We start from the raw sequence: 16,877 nt of genomic DNA on the forward strand, positions 1-16,877 counted from the left end.
CTGAAGTCAGCGAGGGACCACTGCGCCGGATGGCCCAGTACTTTGCGCTCGCCAAGTCTCCCCCAGTCTCCCCCAGACAGTCTCTGGGATAGGGCGCCCCCAGGCCTATTGTGTCAAGCACACTTGTACATTTGTTATCATCATCATCATTTTCAAAACATTTTCTTTCTACTTGAGCCCTTGGTATCAGCTCATTTTTCCCCCTCCCTCCCCCACCCACGAAAGCCGCTTTTAAATCCAGGGAAGCACCCAATCCTCAGGGCTCTGCGGGGCGCCGGCACTTCCGGGCTCCTTCGCCAGCCGAACTTCAACTCCCAGGATGCTTTACGGCCCCGGCCCGACCACGCTTCCCAGAATGCCCTGCAGCCTGACCATCCCGCCCAGTCAGGGGCGGGGCTGCGTCTGCGCGCGGGCCTAGGGGCGGGGCCGGTGAGGGCGGGAAGTCCGGATCCCGGGACTGTGGCGGCGGCGCGGCGGCTGTGGTCCAGCAGCACCATGAGCTTGGAGCGCGAGCTGCGCCGTGAGTCCTAAAGTCGCCCGAGGGCTGGGGAGCGGTGCTCGAGCCCAGCCGCCCGCGGAGTGGGCAGGCCCCTCTCACGCGAGCTCTTCTCGTTCGTAGAGCTGAGTAAGGCCAAGGCCAAGGCGCAGCGGAGCGGACAGGTGCGCGAGGAGGCCGCCCTGTGCCATCAGCTCGGGGAGCTCCTGGCTTGCCACGGTGAGTGTGCCTCCGGGCCGGGCAGGGAGGCGAGGACCGCGGGGCTGCCGGCGGGCTGGGCCTGAAGCCCGGTCCGCCCGCTGCCCAGGCCGTTATGCAGAGGCCCTGGAAGAGCACCGGCTGGAGCTGCAGCTCCGAGAAAGCGCCGACGACCCTCTGGGCTGCGCCGTAGCCCACCGCAAGATCGGGGAGCGGCTGGCCGAGCTGGAGGACTTCGAGGGTGCCCTGAAGGTTGGTGTGTGTGAGGGGAAGGGAGGGGGCTGTTCTCAATCGACCCCGGTCCGCAGGCCAGCACTTCTTGAGAAGGCAGAAATGTATGGTGACTTGGGAGCCCCGTCACTGGTCAGGTGTGTGTGTGGGAGCTCCACACTGCCTCTGGGGCCTAAGCAGGAACATGTGTATTGCTCAGAGACCTGGGGACCACTGTCCCCACCGGCCACACACTGCAGGGTGTGGGGCTGTGGCACCTCTGCTCCTGGTGTTTCTGATAGTGATTTTTCCTAATCCCATGTGGTCCCCTAGGTGGTTGACATTTTGGGAGAAGGAGGGTATGCTGTCACCGCAGACTGCCCTGGGCTTAGAGATGGGAGATGTGGGGCCTGGCCTTTGTCCACTATGTAGGGCTGTCGTGGGGAAAGGCCAGGTTTGTTTTTGTAGGGGTCAGCCCACAGCGGTGGCCCCCCTCCCTGCCGCAGCACCAGCACCGATACCTGGAGCTGGCCTGCTCCCTGTCCAACCACGTGGAACAGCAGAGGGCGTGGGCTACCATTGGCCGCACCTACCTGGACATCCAAGAGCACAGTCAGTCGCAGGACGCCCTGCTGCAGGCCCAGGCTGCCTTTGAGAAGAGCTTAGCGATTGTGGATGAGAAGCTGGATGGTAGGTGCCCATCTGGAGGCAGGCCAAGGAGACAGCAACCCCGCTTCCAGACTTCCCCTTAGTTAGGGCAGGAGCCTCAGGGGATTGGGTGAAGCTGGAGACCCCTGGATGGAGCCACCAAATATCTGGGCATCTTGCAGGCTCCGTGGCCCATCGAGAGGTGATTGAGATGCGCACTCGTCTCTACCTGAACCTGGGCCTCACCTTTGACAGCCTGCAGCAGGCACCCCTGTGCAGCGACTACTTCAAGAAGAGCATCTTCCTCTCTGAGTAAGACCCCTGCGAGCCCCCTGCATGTTCGGGGGAGGGGGGCACATGCAGCCAGGAACAAGCCTGGAGGACGGCTAGTTGGACTCACCTCCACCTGCTGAGTCAGTACCTAGATCTTCAAGTCGGGGACCACAGAGCCCTCTGCTGGTGCAGAAGCCAGCAGAGACCTGCATACCTGAGAGCCTGTGCCCCAACCCCCAGGCAGAACCACCTCTACGAGGACCTCTTCCGTGCCCGCTACAACCTAGGCACCATCCACTGGCGGAGGGGCCAGCACTCGCAGGCCATGCGCTGCTTGGAGGGTGCTCGAGAGTGTGCTCATGCACTGAAGAGGGCCTTCATGGAGAGCGAGTGCTGCTTGGCCATCTCGCAGGTGTGCAGGCAGCCCCCTTCCCTCCGGGCAGACCTGAGGTGGGAGGCAGCCTCACTTTACCTGTCTGTGCCCCTGCAGATCCTCCAAGACCTAGGGGACTTCTTGGCTGCCAAGCGAGCCCTGAAGAAGGCCTACAGGCTGGGCTCCCAGAAGCCTTTGCAGAGAGAGGTGGTCTGCAGTAACCTCAGATATGGTGAGGCTGGGTTAACAATCCTCCAAAAGGGTGTGGGGAGCTGGGGCAGCCCACTCTCAGGTGACATCCCACCTTCAGTACGAGGGCCCCTGACCACAAGTGGGAGAAGCCCGACTCTCCTCAGAGCCCCTGGCAGCGTGTTGGGAAGGGTGGTGGGAGATCAGCAGGAGTTGGCTTGCGCAAATGTTGACTGTCCTGAGGCTGCTGTGTGCTCAGTAGTGCGTGGTGGGGCCTTTCACCCATAGAAACGCCCTGGCAGTCCAAGACCAAGGTGTGGGCCCTCTTGACACCTGAACCTCTGAAGGAGAAACTTCTAGGCCTTTTCCCAGGCCCTCCTTTGACTGTAGCGTCACCCAGCCGTCCTGTCTCTGTCTCCTCTTATAGGATTAGGACTCACCCTAATGGTAGGTGTGACCTTGTAGTAACTAACAAGGTCTTCACAACTCCCATTTCCAAACAGGGCCACCTTCATAGGCACAGACCTTTTGGGGGCATAATTCACTCCTTAGCTTTTTCATTAATGAGCTAGAAGTGACTCTTGTCTCCCCGCACAGTGGGCCAGGGGATGAACTGTCAGCTCCACCCCCAAGCCAGGTCTTGTTCTCAGTTTCTAAGTTCACTCGTTCTCCTGTGGGACAAGGCCTGTCATTGCCGTGTGTGTATGTTCTAATAACTGCACACACGGTACAGAGGTGGGCACACCTGACCCCCTTTGGCTTCCCTGTGGCCATGAGGCACCCGTCAGACGCGCCTCCACCCTCCATACTTGCATGCATGTGCTGACATCAGCAGTCCCCTCGTGGAGCTCTGCTCACAATTCGGCCTGGGCAATACTCAACAGGAAGGGGCTCTGCTGGGTGAGGGACAGGAAAACAGGAAGGATGCAACCATTGGTCAACCAGCAGCCAGAGCCTCTGGTCCTCAGCCTCTGCCTCCATGGGTCGAGTGTCTCCCTAGTCCTCAGCCTCAGCCATTCCTCTCTCTGCTTCCCAGTAACTGTTATAGTCTGTTTCTTTTCATGTGGAGACCTTTTCTTGAATCTTTATAATTGTGCGCTGTCTGTTCTTTTGTACTTGGCTAATTTCCCTCAGCATGATGGTCACCAGGTTTCCATACACGATGAGGTTTTGCTTCACCCTGAAATGCTATGTAGTGCCCTGTTGTGTACGCGCAACAGTTTCTCCCCCTCCCACTGGCGGTTTCCATCTTGTTTCTAGCATGGCATTGCCACAGTGGGCACTGCACGCCTCCATCCAGGCACGCTGCAGCTTTGCCTTCTGCAGGATCTTTCCAGGCAGAGGAGCTGCTGGGCCCCATGGTGCTTCAGGAGGCGCCACACGGCTTTCCACAGTGACTGCACCGTCCTCCAGGCCCGCCAGTTGTGACTGAGGCTCCAGTCTTTCTGCACCTTCTCCAGCGTCTTTAAACATGGCTTCCAGGCTGGAGTGAAGTGGCCTGACACTCTTGTGTGGATCTGCATCTCGGCCGGTGGTCACCACCAGCATCTCTTACACGTGTTGGCTGCCTGGATGTCTTTAGTGCACCGTGCGTGCCCTCTGCCCATCTTAGAGATTGGATTATTTATGCTCTTGTTGAAATGTTGACGTTTCATGGATTCTAGAGGTTAGTCCCTTATCTGCAGTGTCATTGACAAAAATCCTCTCCCAGCCTGTGGGTTCTCTTTTTACTCTTGATGGACTCTTGATACACGAAAATCAGAAACCAGACTCCCTGCTTTGAGTCCATTCGGACCTACAGCCACCCTGTAGGACAGAGCGGAACCGCCCCTGTGGATTGCCAAGACAGTCAGCATTCTTTCTTTCGCTCGTCTTTCTTTATTTTCACCAGTTTTATTGGGATATAAGGCACATATAATACACTTCAATAGTCACATCAAGAAGAGTTACACCGTCAACACTACGGTCAGTTTTAGAGCATTTTCTTTATTCTTGTATTCTCATCGTTTTGTGTGTGTGTGTGTGTGTGTGTGTGTGGTTGTGGTTTGCAGCTGTGCTTACGCCGTGTATCGGGGCCCAGGCATCTGCCTCTGTCTTCACTGGTGGACATAGTGGTCCCAGGGTTTGCTGGAGCCCGATGTTGCCTGTCTGTTTGTCTCGTCCTTCTGCGAATGGAAGCCCAGTTCTGCTGCTGTTTGTTAAAGAGACTCTCTTCCCCGTTTAATGGGTTTCGGCCACTTGTCAAAGTCACATTGTCTGGGTGGACGGCTTTACCCCTGGGTTCTCAGTCCTGCCCCTCGGGTCAGTGCGCCAATCGCTGGGCCCATGTTGGGCAGCTGTGACTGCCCATCATCCTGGCGGTGCAAGGAGAGCCAGAGGCCTTGGTGGTCACTCTCGGGCACTCAGCCTCTGGCTCGACTCCCCGCCTGCAGTGCTGAAGGTGGTCCAGCTGCAGCAGCGGCTGGAGGAGGCCAAAGACTGCGATCCTGAGAGCGCTATGGGCATCTGTGAGCAGCTGGGGGACCTGTTCTCCAGGGCGGGCCACTTCTCCCGAGCAGCCAAGGCCTACCAGGAACAGGTGTGCAGGCTAGGCGGGTGGGGGTGGGTGTGACTGGCCGGCCACCTGGCCTTCATGGCAGCGCTGGCTCTCCAGCTGCGTTTTGCAGAGCTGCTAGGCCGGCCAGGGCCCGAGCTGGCCGTCATCCACGTGTCTCTGGCCACCACCTGGAGTGACATGAAGGAGCCGTGCCGGGCGGTGTTGCACTATGAGGAGGAGCTGAGGCTTCGTGGCGGGAACCCACTGGAGGTAAGTGGCAGGAGTGCCCCTCCCTGCCCAGGGCCATGTGGGCCTTGCTGTCCCAGAGGGGCAGTGGGGAGCTGGGGCCTAGTGTGGCGGGCAGCATGATCACCAGGCCCTTCCCGCCTCCCCCCTCCAGGAGGCCAAGACCTGGTTCAACATCGCCCTGTCCCGAGAGGAGGCTGGGGACACGTACGAGCTGCTGGCGCCCTGCTTCCAGAAGGCGCTCAGCTGTGCCCAGCAGGCCCAGCGACCCCAGCTGCAGGTTCTAGAACCCGCCCACCCACACCACAGTGTCCCCATATCTAACTTCCCTCACAGCAAGGCGGTGGGGGTGGTGGTGACCCTCTGAGCCACTGTTCTCCCAGCTTTTCCGAGATGGTCCCCTGTCCTGTCTCTCTTTGGGGTTGCCCATGCCCTCTGACCCTCCCTGCCCACCCTGAGCTGTGCCTCTACACCCTGTCAGCCCCTGTCCTTCTTTGCCCCTCTTCCAGACCAGCCCTGCCCCACTACCTGCCACAGCCCTGCCCACCCTGGCAATGCCTCTCGCCACTGGCCCCTCTCATCCTTCCCTGGCCCAACCCACCCTGAGCTGCCCTCTGCCCCCCTCAGAGACAGATCCTGCAGCACCTCCACACTGTACAGCTGAGGCTGCAGCCCCAGGAGGCCCCCAGCTCAGAGGCCAGCCTTCAGGAGCTGAGCACTGCAGGGGAGGAAGAGGAGGAGGAGGAAGAGGACAGCAGCGAGGCTCTGGAGGCCAGTGACCTGGAGCTCTCCGAGAGCGGTGAGGGTGAGGGCTGCCCAGTGCCCTCCTTGAGGGGTGAGGGGGGTTGTGTATCTGTAGAGGGGACAGCCAGGAAGCACCTGGAGAGGTGATTGGCAGTGTCAGCCAGCTGAAGGGCTGCAGGGCCAGGAGCCAGAGACAGAGCTGCTGGAGCCAGACAGGCTGGCCATTGCATAGCAGGCAGGGCATGTCGCACAGGACCTCAGGAACACGGAGTAGCGCGTTTAGGGGCTCCCAGGCTGGGCCAGGCCTCCCTGGGTGGTCGGGATCAGCTGCCTCCTGTAAGACTCTGGGGCAGCGGAGAGAGGGCATGAAGCAGAACCGATTGTGCAGCTGAGGGGGCAGAAGAGCAGAGGTCCAGAGACCTGCTTTCTGGCTAGCGTGTGCCTGAGCCCCAGGTGAGGGGTCCCAGAGGCCAGAGACATTCAGGCTTCAGTGGCAGGGGTCAGGCTATAGTTGTTGGGGTGCACCCCATGGGGCAGAGGACTAGGCTTATAGGGCTGGCAGAATAAGAGGAACCAAGCTGGCCCAGAAGGTTCTAGAAGGGCTCAGAGATGGGCAGAGGAGGAGTGGAGCCGGTGGAGTGGCTGGAGGAGGAGTTGGCCTCCCTTCAGGGACTTTGAGCAACAGGGGCTCCTCATGGGGCAGGCAGTGTGGAAACGAGGCCATTTGAAGGTCAGGCAGCAGCAGAGAGGCCCTCGCCCACCCCAACCACAGCACAACTCTCCCTGGTTGGAGAGCTGTCGGGGGCGGGCGGCTCTGATGTTGGCAGGGGGCACTCCTTGGCTTCTGCAGAGAACGAGGACCCAGAGGACGATGAAGAGTTGCGGGGCTGCCGGGGTCAGCGGAGGGCGAGCAAGGTCAGAAGGAGCCTCCACCCCAACCCTGCCCCAGCTGCATGCCCGGCTCCGCCTGCCCACCTGCCCTGCCATGTTCTCACGCCCGCTGTGCCCACAGTGGAACCGGAGGAACGACATGGGTGAGACCCTGCTGCACCGGGCCTGCATTGAGGGCCAGCTGCGCCGAGTCCAGCACCTCGTGAAGCAGGTGGGCTCCTGGCCTCCATGCCCCTAGCTGGTCCAGCCCGCCAGAGGCCCTCCCCACTGTACCCTGCCCAGAGCCCTCCCCACCCGAGCTTTTGTCCCCCGGGCAGGGCCACCCTGTGAACCCTCGGGACTACTGCGGCTGGACCCCCCTGCACGAGGCCTGCAACCACGGGCACCTGGGTGAGTGTGCGGGGGTGGGGTGGGGGGCGGGCGTGCACAGAGGAGGAGGGGATGCTCAGGTCTCCCACTGGCCCCCAGAGATTGTCCGCTTCCTGCTGGACCACGGGGCTGCGGTGGACGACCCAGGCGGCCCAGGCTGCGAGGGCATCACCCCACTGCACGACGCCCTCACGTGTGGCCACTTTGAGGTGGCCAAGCTGCTCATTGAGCGAGGCGCATCTGTGACCCTGCACACCGCCAAGGTGAGCAGGCAGGGGTGCTCTGTGGGCCCACTCAGGGCAAACCCCAGGGGCCAGCCCACTCAGGGCCTGTGTGACCCCCTCAGGGCCACAGCCCCCTGGAGACACTGCAACAGTGGGTGCGGCTATACAGCAGGGACCTCGACCGGGAGACACGGCAGAAGGCTGGCACCATGGAGAGGCTGCTTCAGACGGTTGCTGCGGGCCAAGGCGAGTGGGGCAGTACAGGCTTCCCTGAGGGGTGCTGCAGGCACATGTGAGGCTGGCCCCTTGTCTGACCTGGTCCTTTGCTCCGCAGCTCCCCAGGGCTCCCGGGCAACCCGGGCCTTCCAGAGGAACGCTCTATTTGACCCGGAGACCTCTCCTCCCAGCCCCCACTCGGGATGCCTTTCTCAGGCTCCACGGCCTCTGGAGGCCTCAAGGACCCCTGCAGGGTGCTCCCCCGGGCCCAGGCCTGGGAGGGGCCGGCGGGGACTGGGGAATAGCAGCAGCTCGGAGAGTGATGACAGCGAGGACCCCCGCCCACCGGCACACAAGAGGCCTCGACCCTTAGCAACTAGCCAGGAAGCCCTGGCCCAGACGGCCAGCCCTGCTGTGGACAGAGAGGCAGCTGTGGCCAAAGCCAGCCGGGCGGCCTACCAGGCGGCCATTCAGGGCGTAGGCAGTGCCCAGAGCTGCCGCCTGGGGTCCAGCCTGCCACGGGCACTGGGCGAGACCCCTGTCCCCCGGGCAGCCCTGCTTGCCGAGGAGGAGTGCCTGGCTGGGGACTGGCTAGAGGACGACTTGCCCCCGACGACCTTCAGCCACCAGAGGGGCAGCCGCCCACCCCAGCTCCCACGCATGGCCAGCAGCGAGCGTCCCACCAAGCCCAGAACCCAGCAGAGCCGTCAGACCCATTTGCCCCCCAATGAGCGCTGCCCTGAGGCCAGCTCAGCTGCACAGTCCCTGGGAAACCCCAACAACCCCGAGGGCTCAGTGCCCGGCTGGGAGCCCCTGGCTGCAGGCCAGCCCTCGGTGGGTGTGACTGGAGCAGGGTACTCTGGCGGGGCCCCCTGCGGCGTGGGCTCCAAGGTGGCACTCCTGCCCCCTGACTCAGCCCTTTTCACCCCATCCCAGGGCCCAGCCCAGCCCCCTCCCATCCGGGTTCGTGTCCGGGTTCAGGACAATCTCTTCCTCATCCCCGTCCCACACAGGTAAGGTCAGCCAGCCTCCCCTGAAGTCAACTTTGGCAGGGCCATGGGGACCAGAGTGGGACCCTGGCCTGGGCTGAACGGAGCCAGTGGTCAGAGGAAGGGTAGGAGGGGGCTGTGGGCCTGGGGGGGTGAGTCCAGGCTCGCGCCATTGCCCACAGCACCGAAGCCCACTCAGTGGCCTGGCTGGCCGAGCAAGCCACGGAGCGTTACTACCAGACCTGCGGGCTTCTACCGCGGCTTGCACTGCAGAAGGAGGGGGCCCTGCTGGCCCCGCAGGATGCCGTCCTCCATGTCCTGCAGAGCAATGAGGAGGTGAGCGGGCCAGGGGTGGGGTGGGGGCGAACAAGCAGGGCCAGGCAGTGCCGTGGGGGCTCGCTGACCACGCCTCCTAGGTGCTGGCTCAGGTGACTTCGTGGGACTTGCCCCCGCTGACCGACCGTTACCACAAGGCCTGCCAGAGCTTAGGGCAAGGTGAGGCCTCCCTCAGGACACCCATCCAGTGAGGTAGACCTCTGGGTGGCAGGAGACTGGTGCCTGGCAGGGGCTGGCGAGTGGGTGGAGGGAACACTGTGCCTTCAGGCTGTCCCAAGGAAGGAAGGCAGGCAGTCCAGGGCGGGGGGGGTGTTGGGGCTGAGACCCAAGGGGACATACTGAGCAGCTCTCCCTGAGGCCTGAACAGCGGGGATCGGGCACCAGCTGATGGGGAGACAGCCTGGCACAAAGAGCCGGTCCTCAGGGCTGGTGAGGTCCCTGGCCACTTGCTGACTCCGCATCCCCCACAGTGGAGCACCCGCAGGTGCTGCAGGCTGTGCAGCGCCAAGGCTCGGGCCCCACATTCAGCGCCTGCTCCCTGGCTCTGCGCCAGGCCCAGCTCACCCCGCTGCTACGGGCCCTAAAGCTACACGCCACCCTCCGGGAGCTGCGGCTGGCTGGGAACCGACTAGAAGACACCTGTGTTGCCGAACTGCTGGCCACCCTGGGCACCATGCCTGGGCTGGCCATCCTCGACCTCTCCTCCAACCACCTGGGCACGGCCGGCCTGTGCCAACTTGCCTCAGGCCTCTCAGAGCAGGCTGCCGCTCAGGTAGGGCCACAGCAGGGCCTGAGGTGGGCTCCTTGGAGAGGGAGCTGGACCCTGGAGACCATACTGGCTTGTGTCTCATGCAGAGCCTGGAGGAGCTAGACTTGAGCATGAACCCTCTGGGAGACAGCTGCGGCGCAGCTCTGGCTTCTGTCCTCCGGGCCTGCCCCATGCTCAGCACCCTGCGCCTCCAGGCCTGCGGTCTCGGCCCCAGCACTTTCCTCAACCACCAGGCAGCCCTGGGCAGGGCCTTCCAAGGTGAGGCAAGGGAAGGACCTGGCAGGCTATGGGTCAGCCTGGTGTGGAACCTCCAGTGTTCCCATTGGGAGGCAGCCCAGGCTGCAGAGTGGCCAGACTCTGTGAGAAGCTGCGGGGCAAGCTTGTCCAAGGAGGCTCCTGCAGACAGAGCAGTGCCCAACTCTGCCCCCACCCCACCCCTGGCCTAAAGTACCACCACAGGCTAATGGCCAGCCCCTCCTGTCAAGGGGGTGCTCAGGGTAGCAGGATACCTGACTCCAGAGTCACCCTCCAGGCCAGGCCCACTTTCCCAGCCCACACAAGGAGGTCCGTGGTGGGGCTGGGATGATCTCGTGGGCTGACATAGGCCTTGGCCTGTGCAGGTGCCGAGCACCTGAAGACACTGTCGCTGTCCTACAATGCCCTGGGTGCCCTGGCTCTGACCCAGGCACTGGCCAACCTGCCCTCCCGCTCCCTCCTGCACCTGGAGCTCGGCTCCGTGGCCTCCAGGAAGGGCGACGCAAGGCTCATGGAGCCCGTGGTCAGGTACCTGACTCAGGTACGGGGGTTCAGGCACCCAGGGCTGTTCACAAGGTCCCGAGGCTGGTGGGTGGGAAAGGAGCGGGAAGAAAAGCTGCAGGGGCTGCTGCATCCCCACCTGCACACCCAGCAGCTGGTCCCAGGGCTCTTGGGGACCCTGGACATCTCCACATTGTGTGCTGACTGAACTCGGTCCTAGAAGGGCAGAAACTTCCAACCTTTCTGAACTCCAGACGGGACGGGCTCCCTTCTGGCTGGGGGGCCAGGTTTCCTCCCCTGATGTTGCCATGGCCCCTAGTGACCTGGCCACCCCTGCTGCTGCTGCATTTAGGACGGCTGTGCACTCTCACACTTGAGCCTGTCTGGAAACCAGCTGGATGACAAGGCAGCAAGAGACCTGAGCAGGTGATACCATGTGGGGGGTATAGAGGGGTGTGAGCTCCTCTCGGGTATGAACACCCCGAGATCAGGCTGCAGTCCACTTCTGTATTAGCCAGTGTGCCAGCACCCCTCTTCCTGGCTCTTCCCTGGGACTGTCCCTGTCACTCGGTTTGGCTGGTGCTAGCAGGTCATCAGCAGGCACCTGAGCTGGGCCTGGCTATAGTGGGTCCTGACACCCAGCAGCACTGGCCAGGGAAGAGCTAGGAGGTTAGTGGGCTCTGGTCCAGGAAGCTGACTACTGTTCTCCCATGGACCTCTCAGGTGTCTCCCTGTCTGCCCCTCACTGGTCTCGTTGGACCTGTCTGCCAATCCTAGCATCAGCAGGGCCGGACTGGAAGAGCTCCTGTCTGCCCTCCAGGAGCGCCTCCAAGGCCTCACCCTCCTCAGCCTGTCAGGTGAGGCCTAGCCCCTCTCCAGCCACTGGTGCACCTGTTCCAGCACCCCCAAGACAGGCAGGGGGCGGGGGGGGCAGCTCTAGGGAATGGCCTCAACCTCTGGCCTGCTGCCTGATCTGATCCAGGGTGGGAAAAGGGAGTCCCAGCTGCGACTGCTGTGACCACGTGTAGCTTCTTATCCTGGCTGTACAGACTGCTACCCCAAGAATGTGAGAACTGCCTGCCTGGTAACCCACCCAGGGGGCTCTGCCTCATGGGGCTCATCTTCAGGACAAGGGGCTGTGGGGAACATCCATGGGGACCCCCTGGCTGCCTCCTACAGGAGATCCCGTGATTGGACACCTGCACTCTGCTGAGGGCTGTTCCCTATGGGCCCAAGCCTGGTGTCCACTCCCAACCACCCAGTTTCCAGGGCCCTACCCTGCTAGAGGCACCCTGCCTTGAGAATCAAATGTCGGCAGCTTAGTTCCTGTCGGCAGCTTAGTTCCTGGACGTACTGGGACCCACAGTTAAGGGACTCGCACCTGTACAGTATGCCCTTCGTAGATGGGAAATTGAAGCTGAGGTTGGCCCAAGTGCTTATGCAGGCAGGCCAGTCTTCCTCTTGCCTGGTTACTGGTTTAAGCTCACTGGCTTGGGAGCCCCCTGGGACTTGTGACAGGGCGCTGAAACACCAGGTCCTGCTCTTGCTGCCCCACAGGCTGCGCAGTCCAGGGACCCCTGGGCCTGGGGCTCTGGGACAAGATCAGCAAGCACCTGCAGGAGCTGCAGCTGTGCACCCGCCGCCTCACCCCTGAGGACCCGGCAGCCCTGCGCCAGGTGCTACCCTGCCACTCAGGCCACAGCGTGTACAGGCTGGATCGGGGTTCCAAACTGCTCTACAAGCGCCTCTGACCAGCCAGCCCCACTGCTGGGACATTTCAAAGTCCTCAATAAATGAGCTTGCTGCCTCTGCTCTGGCTGTTTGGAATGGGGCGAGTGGGGTGGTGGCTCCCTGCGGTCCAGGAGTGCAAATCCCTGCTCCCTGAGACCCAGGGCGGACACGTGGGAGGTGGGGCTCCCGAGCGGACTTGGTTCACGCCCTATTTCCTGGCGCCCACGTGTCCCCGCCGCAGGGGGCGTGGCCAGGAGCCTAGACTCCTGCCCCCTGGCGCAGGCATGTTAGGCGAGCGCCGAGCGTGGCGTGCGCGTGCGCAGACCTGAGGGGTGCGTCGGGCCATCGATCGGAAGCTCTCCGCCCCTGGCGCCATCTCCCCGACCTGCGGCGCCCGCCAGGTACCTCAAGTCGGGTGGGCTAAGAGGGCCTCTGGGGCGTAGTCATGGGAACTGTCCCTCGCCTGACTACACGGTTCCGCGGTTTCCAGGGCGGGACGGCACCCTGCCAGTCCGCTTGGAGCTGCTCGCGGAGACCCTGGGCCGCACCGTCGCCCATGGCTTACACCTGGGCGTCCCAGGTCCCGCTTCCGGTCAGCGCGAGCCCTGCGCAGTCCAGAGGTCAAATGCCCTGCCCTCCCAACCCGTGTCGCCACCGCTCCCGGCAGGACAGTGGTTCGTCTCCTGGCCGGAAACTCGCTGAGTGCCACCACACTCCCCCCGCCCCAGTGGAGCTCCGCCACTGCACCTCACCCACCCCATGCCTGCCATCGGCAGAATTTAAGGACACAGCCCCGCCCCCTTTACGGGAAAGGTCTTTGGAGTCACTCAAGGCCATTCTCAACCTTCCTGCTGCAGCAGCTTGCCACACACACCCCTCGCGGTGACCCCATGCCCTCACCATGGCAAAACGGGCTCCCTGCTGAAGAGCCAGCTGTGCCACACCTGGGGCTGCTCCTCTGCTAGGCCTGACCCTAGTGCTGGAAGGAGGCCTGGCAACCCTTCCTCCTGGCATTAGACTCCCCTTCCAGATCCTGCCCCCTGCTCTGTGGCCCCAGCACTAGCCACCACCACTCCTAACTAGGGAACACCTCCTGATGCAAGTCTCTCTGGCCCATTGACCCCCCTACAGGCCCTGTTTGGTTGGAATCTTTCTGAGTGGCCCCCTGGTGAGTCTAGTGCCCGTGCTCCCTGATCTCTGCTGCGCTTGCCCTGCCCGAGCCTCCAGCATGTTCCATGGGATCTCCGCCACTCCAGGCCTAGGAGGTGAGTGTGACAAGAGCTCTGTCCAAGCTCTCGGGACCTTGAGGTAGCCAGAATGCAGGCCTGAGTCTGGCCAGAACCTCAGTGTCCTGAGTCCCAAGGGAGCCTGGGTCCTGTTTGTGGCACGCCATGGTGCCCACACCAGATGCTGCTATCCATTATGCAGGTGAGGGGACTCGGGATCTGTGACAGAGGGAGCCAGTGTCCTCTGGCAGGCTGGTGAGGGAGCATCTCCCAGCCCCTGGGGTCCTTTGGGAAATGGCAAAGAGCTGTGTCTGGAGCAGGGGGTCAGGGGTGGAAGGGTGCCTCCTCGGCCACCTACCAGCCTTCCTGCCTTCTTTCAGCTCCTGCGAATAAGCCCGAGCTATATGAGGTAAGTGCCAGTCAGTAGCCCTACAGCCACTCCTCGGGGCCTTGCTCTGCCTCCTTGCAGCAGACTAACACACTGTCCCTTCTCTCCACAGGAAGTAAAGCTGTATAAAAATGCCCGGGAACGAGAGAAGTGAGTCTAGGGTTGCCCCCTCCCCCGACCCCCACCTGAGTCAGGGAAGCCAGTGGTCAGGGCACCATTGTTTTGGGCCGGGCGGCAGGCAGAGCCCATTTCCACTCTGCCTCACCCTGCGTGAGTAGGGTCTGATGGCACCTGCCTGCAGGTACGACAACATGGCGGAGCTCTTCGCAGTGGTGAAGACGATGCAGGCCTTGGAGAAGGCGTACATCAAGGACTGTGTCACCCCCAACGAGTGAGTCCCCGGCATGGCACACAGCCCTGGGCCTCTGGCCAGCCAGCTGCTGCCTGCAGGGCCTCAGTGGCCAGGAAAGTGGGAGCAAGAGTCTGAAGGCCCAGGCAGGTGGTATCGATAAATATGCCAGAGGAGGGGAATGCACCCTACCGTGTTTCCTTTACAGTCCCCATCTGTGAGTGGGGCTCAGGCAGCCTCCAAGGCCTGCTGCTCTGGGGGAGGGCTGGATAGCCCCACCCTGTGATCTGGGGGTGAGATTCACGCCCAGGCCAGGGGCAGAGGCCCACTCCCCAGGACCCACCCAGGTGTGTAGCACATCTGCCCCAAGCCTTCTCACTGGACAGCTCTTGGTGACCTGGGGTGAAGGCTCCCAATTCCTCCAACCTGCTACCTAGGCCCCCTTCTTCCTGGGAGAGTGATCTCAGGGGCCTGGCCAGCTGCGAGCTTACTCAATCCTCCCTCCCAGGTATACAGCCGCCTGCTCCCGGCTCCTGGTCCAATACAAAGCCGCCTTCCGACAGGTCCAGGGCTCAGAGATCAGTTCCATTGATGAGTTCTGCCGCAAGTTCCGCGTGAGTTCTGGGTCCTCAGCTCCCACATGTGGGGTAAGGGGGGTGGCACCAGCCCAGGCCGTATGCGCTGAGGCCCAGTACCGACTCCTCTCCCTGCAGCTGGACTGCCCGCTGGCCATGGAGAGGATCAAGGAGGACCGCCCCATCACGATCAAGGACGACAAGGGCAACCTCAACCGCTGCATCGCGGATGTTGTCTCTGTGGGTGCCCACCCCGCCCACCCCATGGTCCCGCCTGCAGCTTCCTGAGCTGGGCAGGACCAGGCTTTGTTGGCAGACGGATGGGGCCTCTAGGCAGATAGGAGAAGGACTGTTCCTTGGGGTGCCCACTGGGATGGGCACAGGGTACACCCCGTGGCAGCCTCTGGTCACTCACATTCCATCCTTGGGGGAGGGTGCTGTCGCCCGCCACCTCCACTGTGGCTGGGCTGGGTGGCAGAGTTGCAGGGGCCTGCGCCTGTTGGATCCCTGGCACAGATGCCTTCAGGAGGTGTGGGGGACAGGTGCTGTGAGGAGGGCCAAGCCTGGAGCCCAGAAGGGGAGGGGCTGGGCAAACACGGTGGCCCCTTCCCACTCCCCAGCTCTTCATCACGGTCATGGACAAGCTGCGGCTCGAGATCCGAGCAATGGATGAGGTGAATGCTGCCTCCTGGTGGGGGTGGGGCGGGGCCGGGTGGCCAGGGCAGGGTCCCACCAGTATTGTCACTGTCACAGATCCAGCCCGATCTTCGGGAGCTGATGGAGACCATGCATCGCATGAGTCACTTGCCCCCTGACTTTGAGGGCCGCCAGACAGTCAGCCAGTGGTGAGTGCCCATCGCTACTGCCCTAGTGGGCACCGCCCAGCCCTTTGATCTTGTTATCACCACACTGTCCCCCGGCTGCAGATACACACACACACACAAGTGCCATCCACAGGCTGCAGACCCTGAGCGGCATGTCGGCTTCAGACGAACTGGACGACTCCCAGGTGCGCCAGATGCTCTTCGACCTAGAATCGGCCTACAATGCCTTCAACCGCTTCCTGCATGCCTGAGACCTAGCCATGCCCGCCTGACTCCACTTCCTGCACACCCAAGATCCAGCCTATGCCCACCCTGGCCTGTCTCTGTGGCCTTGCTGGGAACCCCCCACCCTCCCACAATAAAGATGTTGGCCTCTCTCCCTTGTGTTGTGGGGTTTCTACAGTTCTTTCACCCTCTGGGCCTGGCCTCCCCTCCTGGAAGGAGATGTGGGTACAGGGCCCTGCCAGCACTGTCCTAAGTCCTTCACACTCCTGCTGTACCAGGAAGACCCAGATGAGGGGAGCAGCTGGTCATTGAGGGCCTGGCTCCATGTTGGCAGCTGGGTGTCCAGAACACCTGAGTCAGGTGTGGCTTCCATTCAGAAGACACAGCTGCCTATGCCAGGCCCCTACTTAGGCGCTGGCCCCTGGCAGTGCAGTGGACATGAGGCTTGACCTGTTAGGTAGCTAGCAGGGACGGGTGTCCATTGTGCATGCTCAGAGATTCGAGTTCCCGGCCAGGAAGGGGTGGTATACCTAGGTGAGGGTGTACCTAGATTGGCCCATCTAGGCCAGGTAAATTTGATTCAGCCCATGGGGTCGGCGACCAGTGGGGGGGCGGGGGGACGGCCTGAAAAGGCAGAGGTTCTCTCTCTCCCCAGTGGTTCTGATATGCAGTGCAGCATGGCCAGGCTGCAGTCCCAAGTGGCCAGGCACTGTCCCCTACATTTGTGCCTCTTCTTTATACACCTACTTGGCTCACAAACCAGGCTTCAACGTGAATTCTTTCTCTCAAGAAGCCAAGGACCGAGGTATCCCAAGAGAGACCTAACACCTGCCACCACCATCACCCCTTCCTAAGTCTGGGTGCCCCATCATTCCCACATGGGCACAGACAACAGCCTGTGAGGGAGAGACAGATAAGGCATCACAACCACAGGCTAATGTGTTCACACCAAGATGGTTTTTTTCCCGGTCTAGTCACTGGGGCAAGCAGGGGACAGTGTGTAGCTTCCTCAGCAGGTGTCCCTTGAGAAGCCACTTGAGACAGAGGAAGGGATTGATCAGTCCATCCAGAGGCTGCCGGTGGGGTGGGGATGGAG

The 16,877-nt window shown here is 62.1% G+C and overlaps 2 protein-coding genes across 4 annotated transcripts; both read left to right on the top strand.

Moving 5' to 3' along the window:
• Positions 1 to 433: 433 nt before the first annotated feature.
• TONSL (tonsoku like, DNA repair protein) lies at positions 434 to 12,284 on the top strand. Its single transcript, XM_075549096.1, has 26 exons — positions 434 to 520; positions 620 to 715; positions 804 to 946; positions 1,411 to 1,594; positions 1,735 to 1,864; positions 2,066 to 2,237; positions 2,316 to 2,430; positions 4,820 to 4,965; positions 5,041 to 5,193; positions 5,324 to 5,449; positions 5,797 to 5,968; positions 6,764 to 6,828; positions 6,926 to 7,015; positions 7,122 to 7,194; positions 7,273 to 7,436; positions 7,520 to 7,643; positions 7,732 to 8,447; positions 8,550 to 8,626; positions 8,785 to 8,938; positions 9,019 to 9,097; positions 9,409 to 9,710; positions 9,794 to 9,965; positions 10,328 to 10,503; positions 10,816 to 10,889; positions 11,187 to 11,320; positions 12,021 to 12,284. The coding sequence occupies exons 1-26, from the start codon at positions 496 to 498 to the stop codon at positions 12,212 to 12,214; spliced, it is 4,056 nt and encodes a 1,351-aa protein (XP_075405211.1). The 5' UTR covers positions 434 to 495; the 3' UTR covers positions 12,215 to 12,284.
• Positions 12,285 to 12,445: 161 nt separating this feature from the next.
• Positions 12,446 to 15,933, top strand: VPS28 (VPS28 subunit of ESCRT-I). Of its 3 annotated transcripts, XM_075549098.1 has the most exons (11): positions 12,446 to 12,595; positions 12,685 to 12,868; positions 13,326 to 13,459; positions 13,801 to 13,829; positions 13,921 to 13,958; positions 14,110 to 14,199; positions 14,666 to 14,771; positions 14,871 to 14,972; positions 15,353 to 15,406; positions 15,486 to 15,577; positions 15,690 to 15,933. In XM_075549098.1, the coding sequence occupies exons 3-11, from the start codon at positions 13,423 to 13,425 to the stop codon at positions 15,805 to 15,807; spliced, it is 666 nt and encodes a 221-aa protein (XP_075405213.1). In that variant the 5' UTR covers positions 12,446 to 12,595; positions 12,685 to 12,868; positions 13,326 to 13,422; the 3' UTR covers positions 15,808 to 15,933. The 3 variants fall into 3 exon arrangements, with proteins under 3 accessions (XP_075405213.1, XP_075405212.1, XP_075405214.1); XM_075549097.1 differs by lacking the exon at positions 12,685 to 12,868 and having other exon boundaries at positions 12,456 to 12,595; XM_075549099.1 differs by lacking the exons at positions 12,446 to 12,595; positions 12,685 to 12,868; positions 13,801 to 13,829; positions 13,921 to 13,958 and having other exon boundaries at positions 13,323 to 13,459.
• The last annotated feature ends 944 nt before the right edge of the window (positions 15,934 to 16,877 follow it).

The sequence above is a fragment of the Tenrec ecaudatus genome, chromosome 5 (assembly GCF_050624435.1).
Source record: "Tenrec ecaudatus isolate mTenEca1 chromosome 5, mTenEca1.hap1, whole genome shotgun sequence".
NCBI lineage: Eukaryota > Metazoa > Chordata > Mammalia > Afrosoricida > Tenrecidae > Tenrec > Tenrec ecaudatus.

Bases quoted from the DNA above. Each gene is read 5' to 3' on its own strand.
- TONSL (XM_075549096.1), top strand. From the start codon at position 496: ATGAGCTTGGAGCGCGAGCTGCGCC. The intron at 7,016-7,121 runs GTGGGCTCCTGG...TCCCCCGGGCAG, and splicing joins TCCAGCACCTCGTGAAGCAG to GGCCACCCTGTGAACCCTCG. The intron at 9,098-9,408 runs GTGAGGCCTCCC...CATCCCCCACAG, and splicing joins CTGCCAGAGCTTAGGGCAAG to TGGAGCACCCGCAGGTGCTG.
- VPS28 (XM_075549098.1), top strand. From the start codon at position 13,423: ATGTTCCATGGGATCTCCGCCACTCCAGGCCTAGGAG. The intron at 13,959-14,109 runs GTGAGTCTAGGG...ACCTGCCTGCAG, and splicing joins AATGCCCGGGAACGAGAGAA to GTACGACAACATGGCGGAGC. The intron at 14,973-15,352 runs GTGGGTGCCCAC...CCCACTCCCCAG, and splicing joins GCATCGCGGATGTTGTCTCT to CTCTTCATCACGGTCATGGA.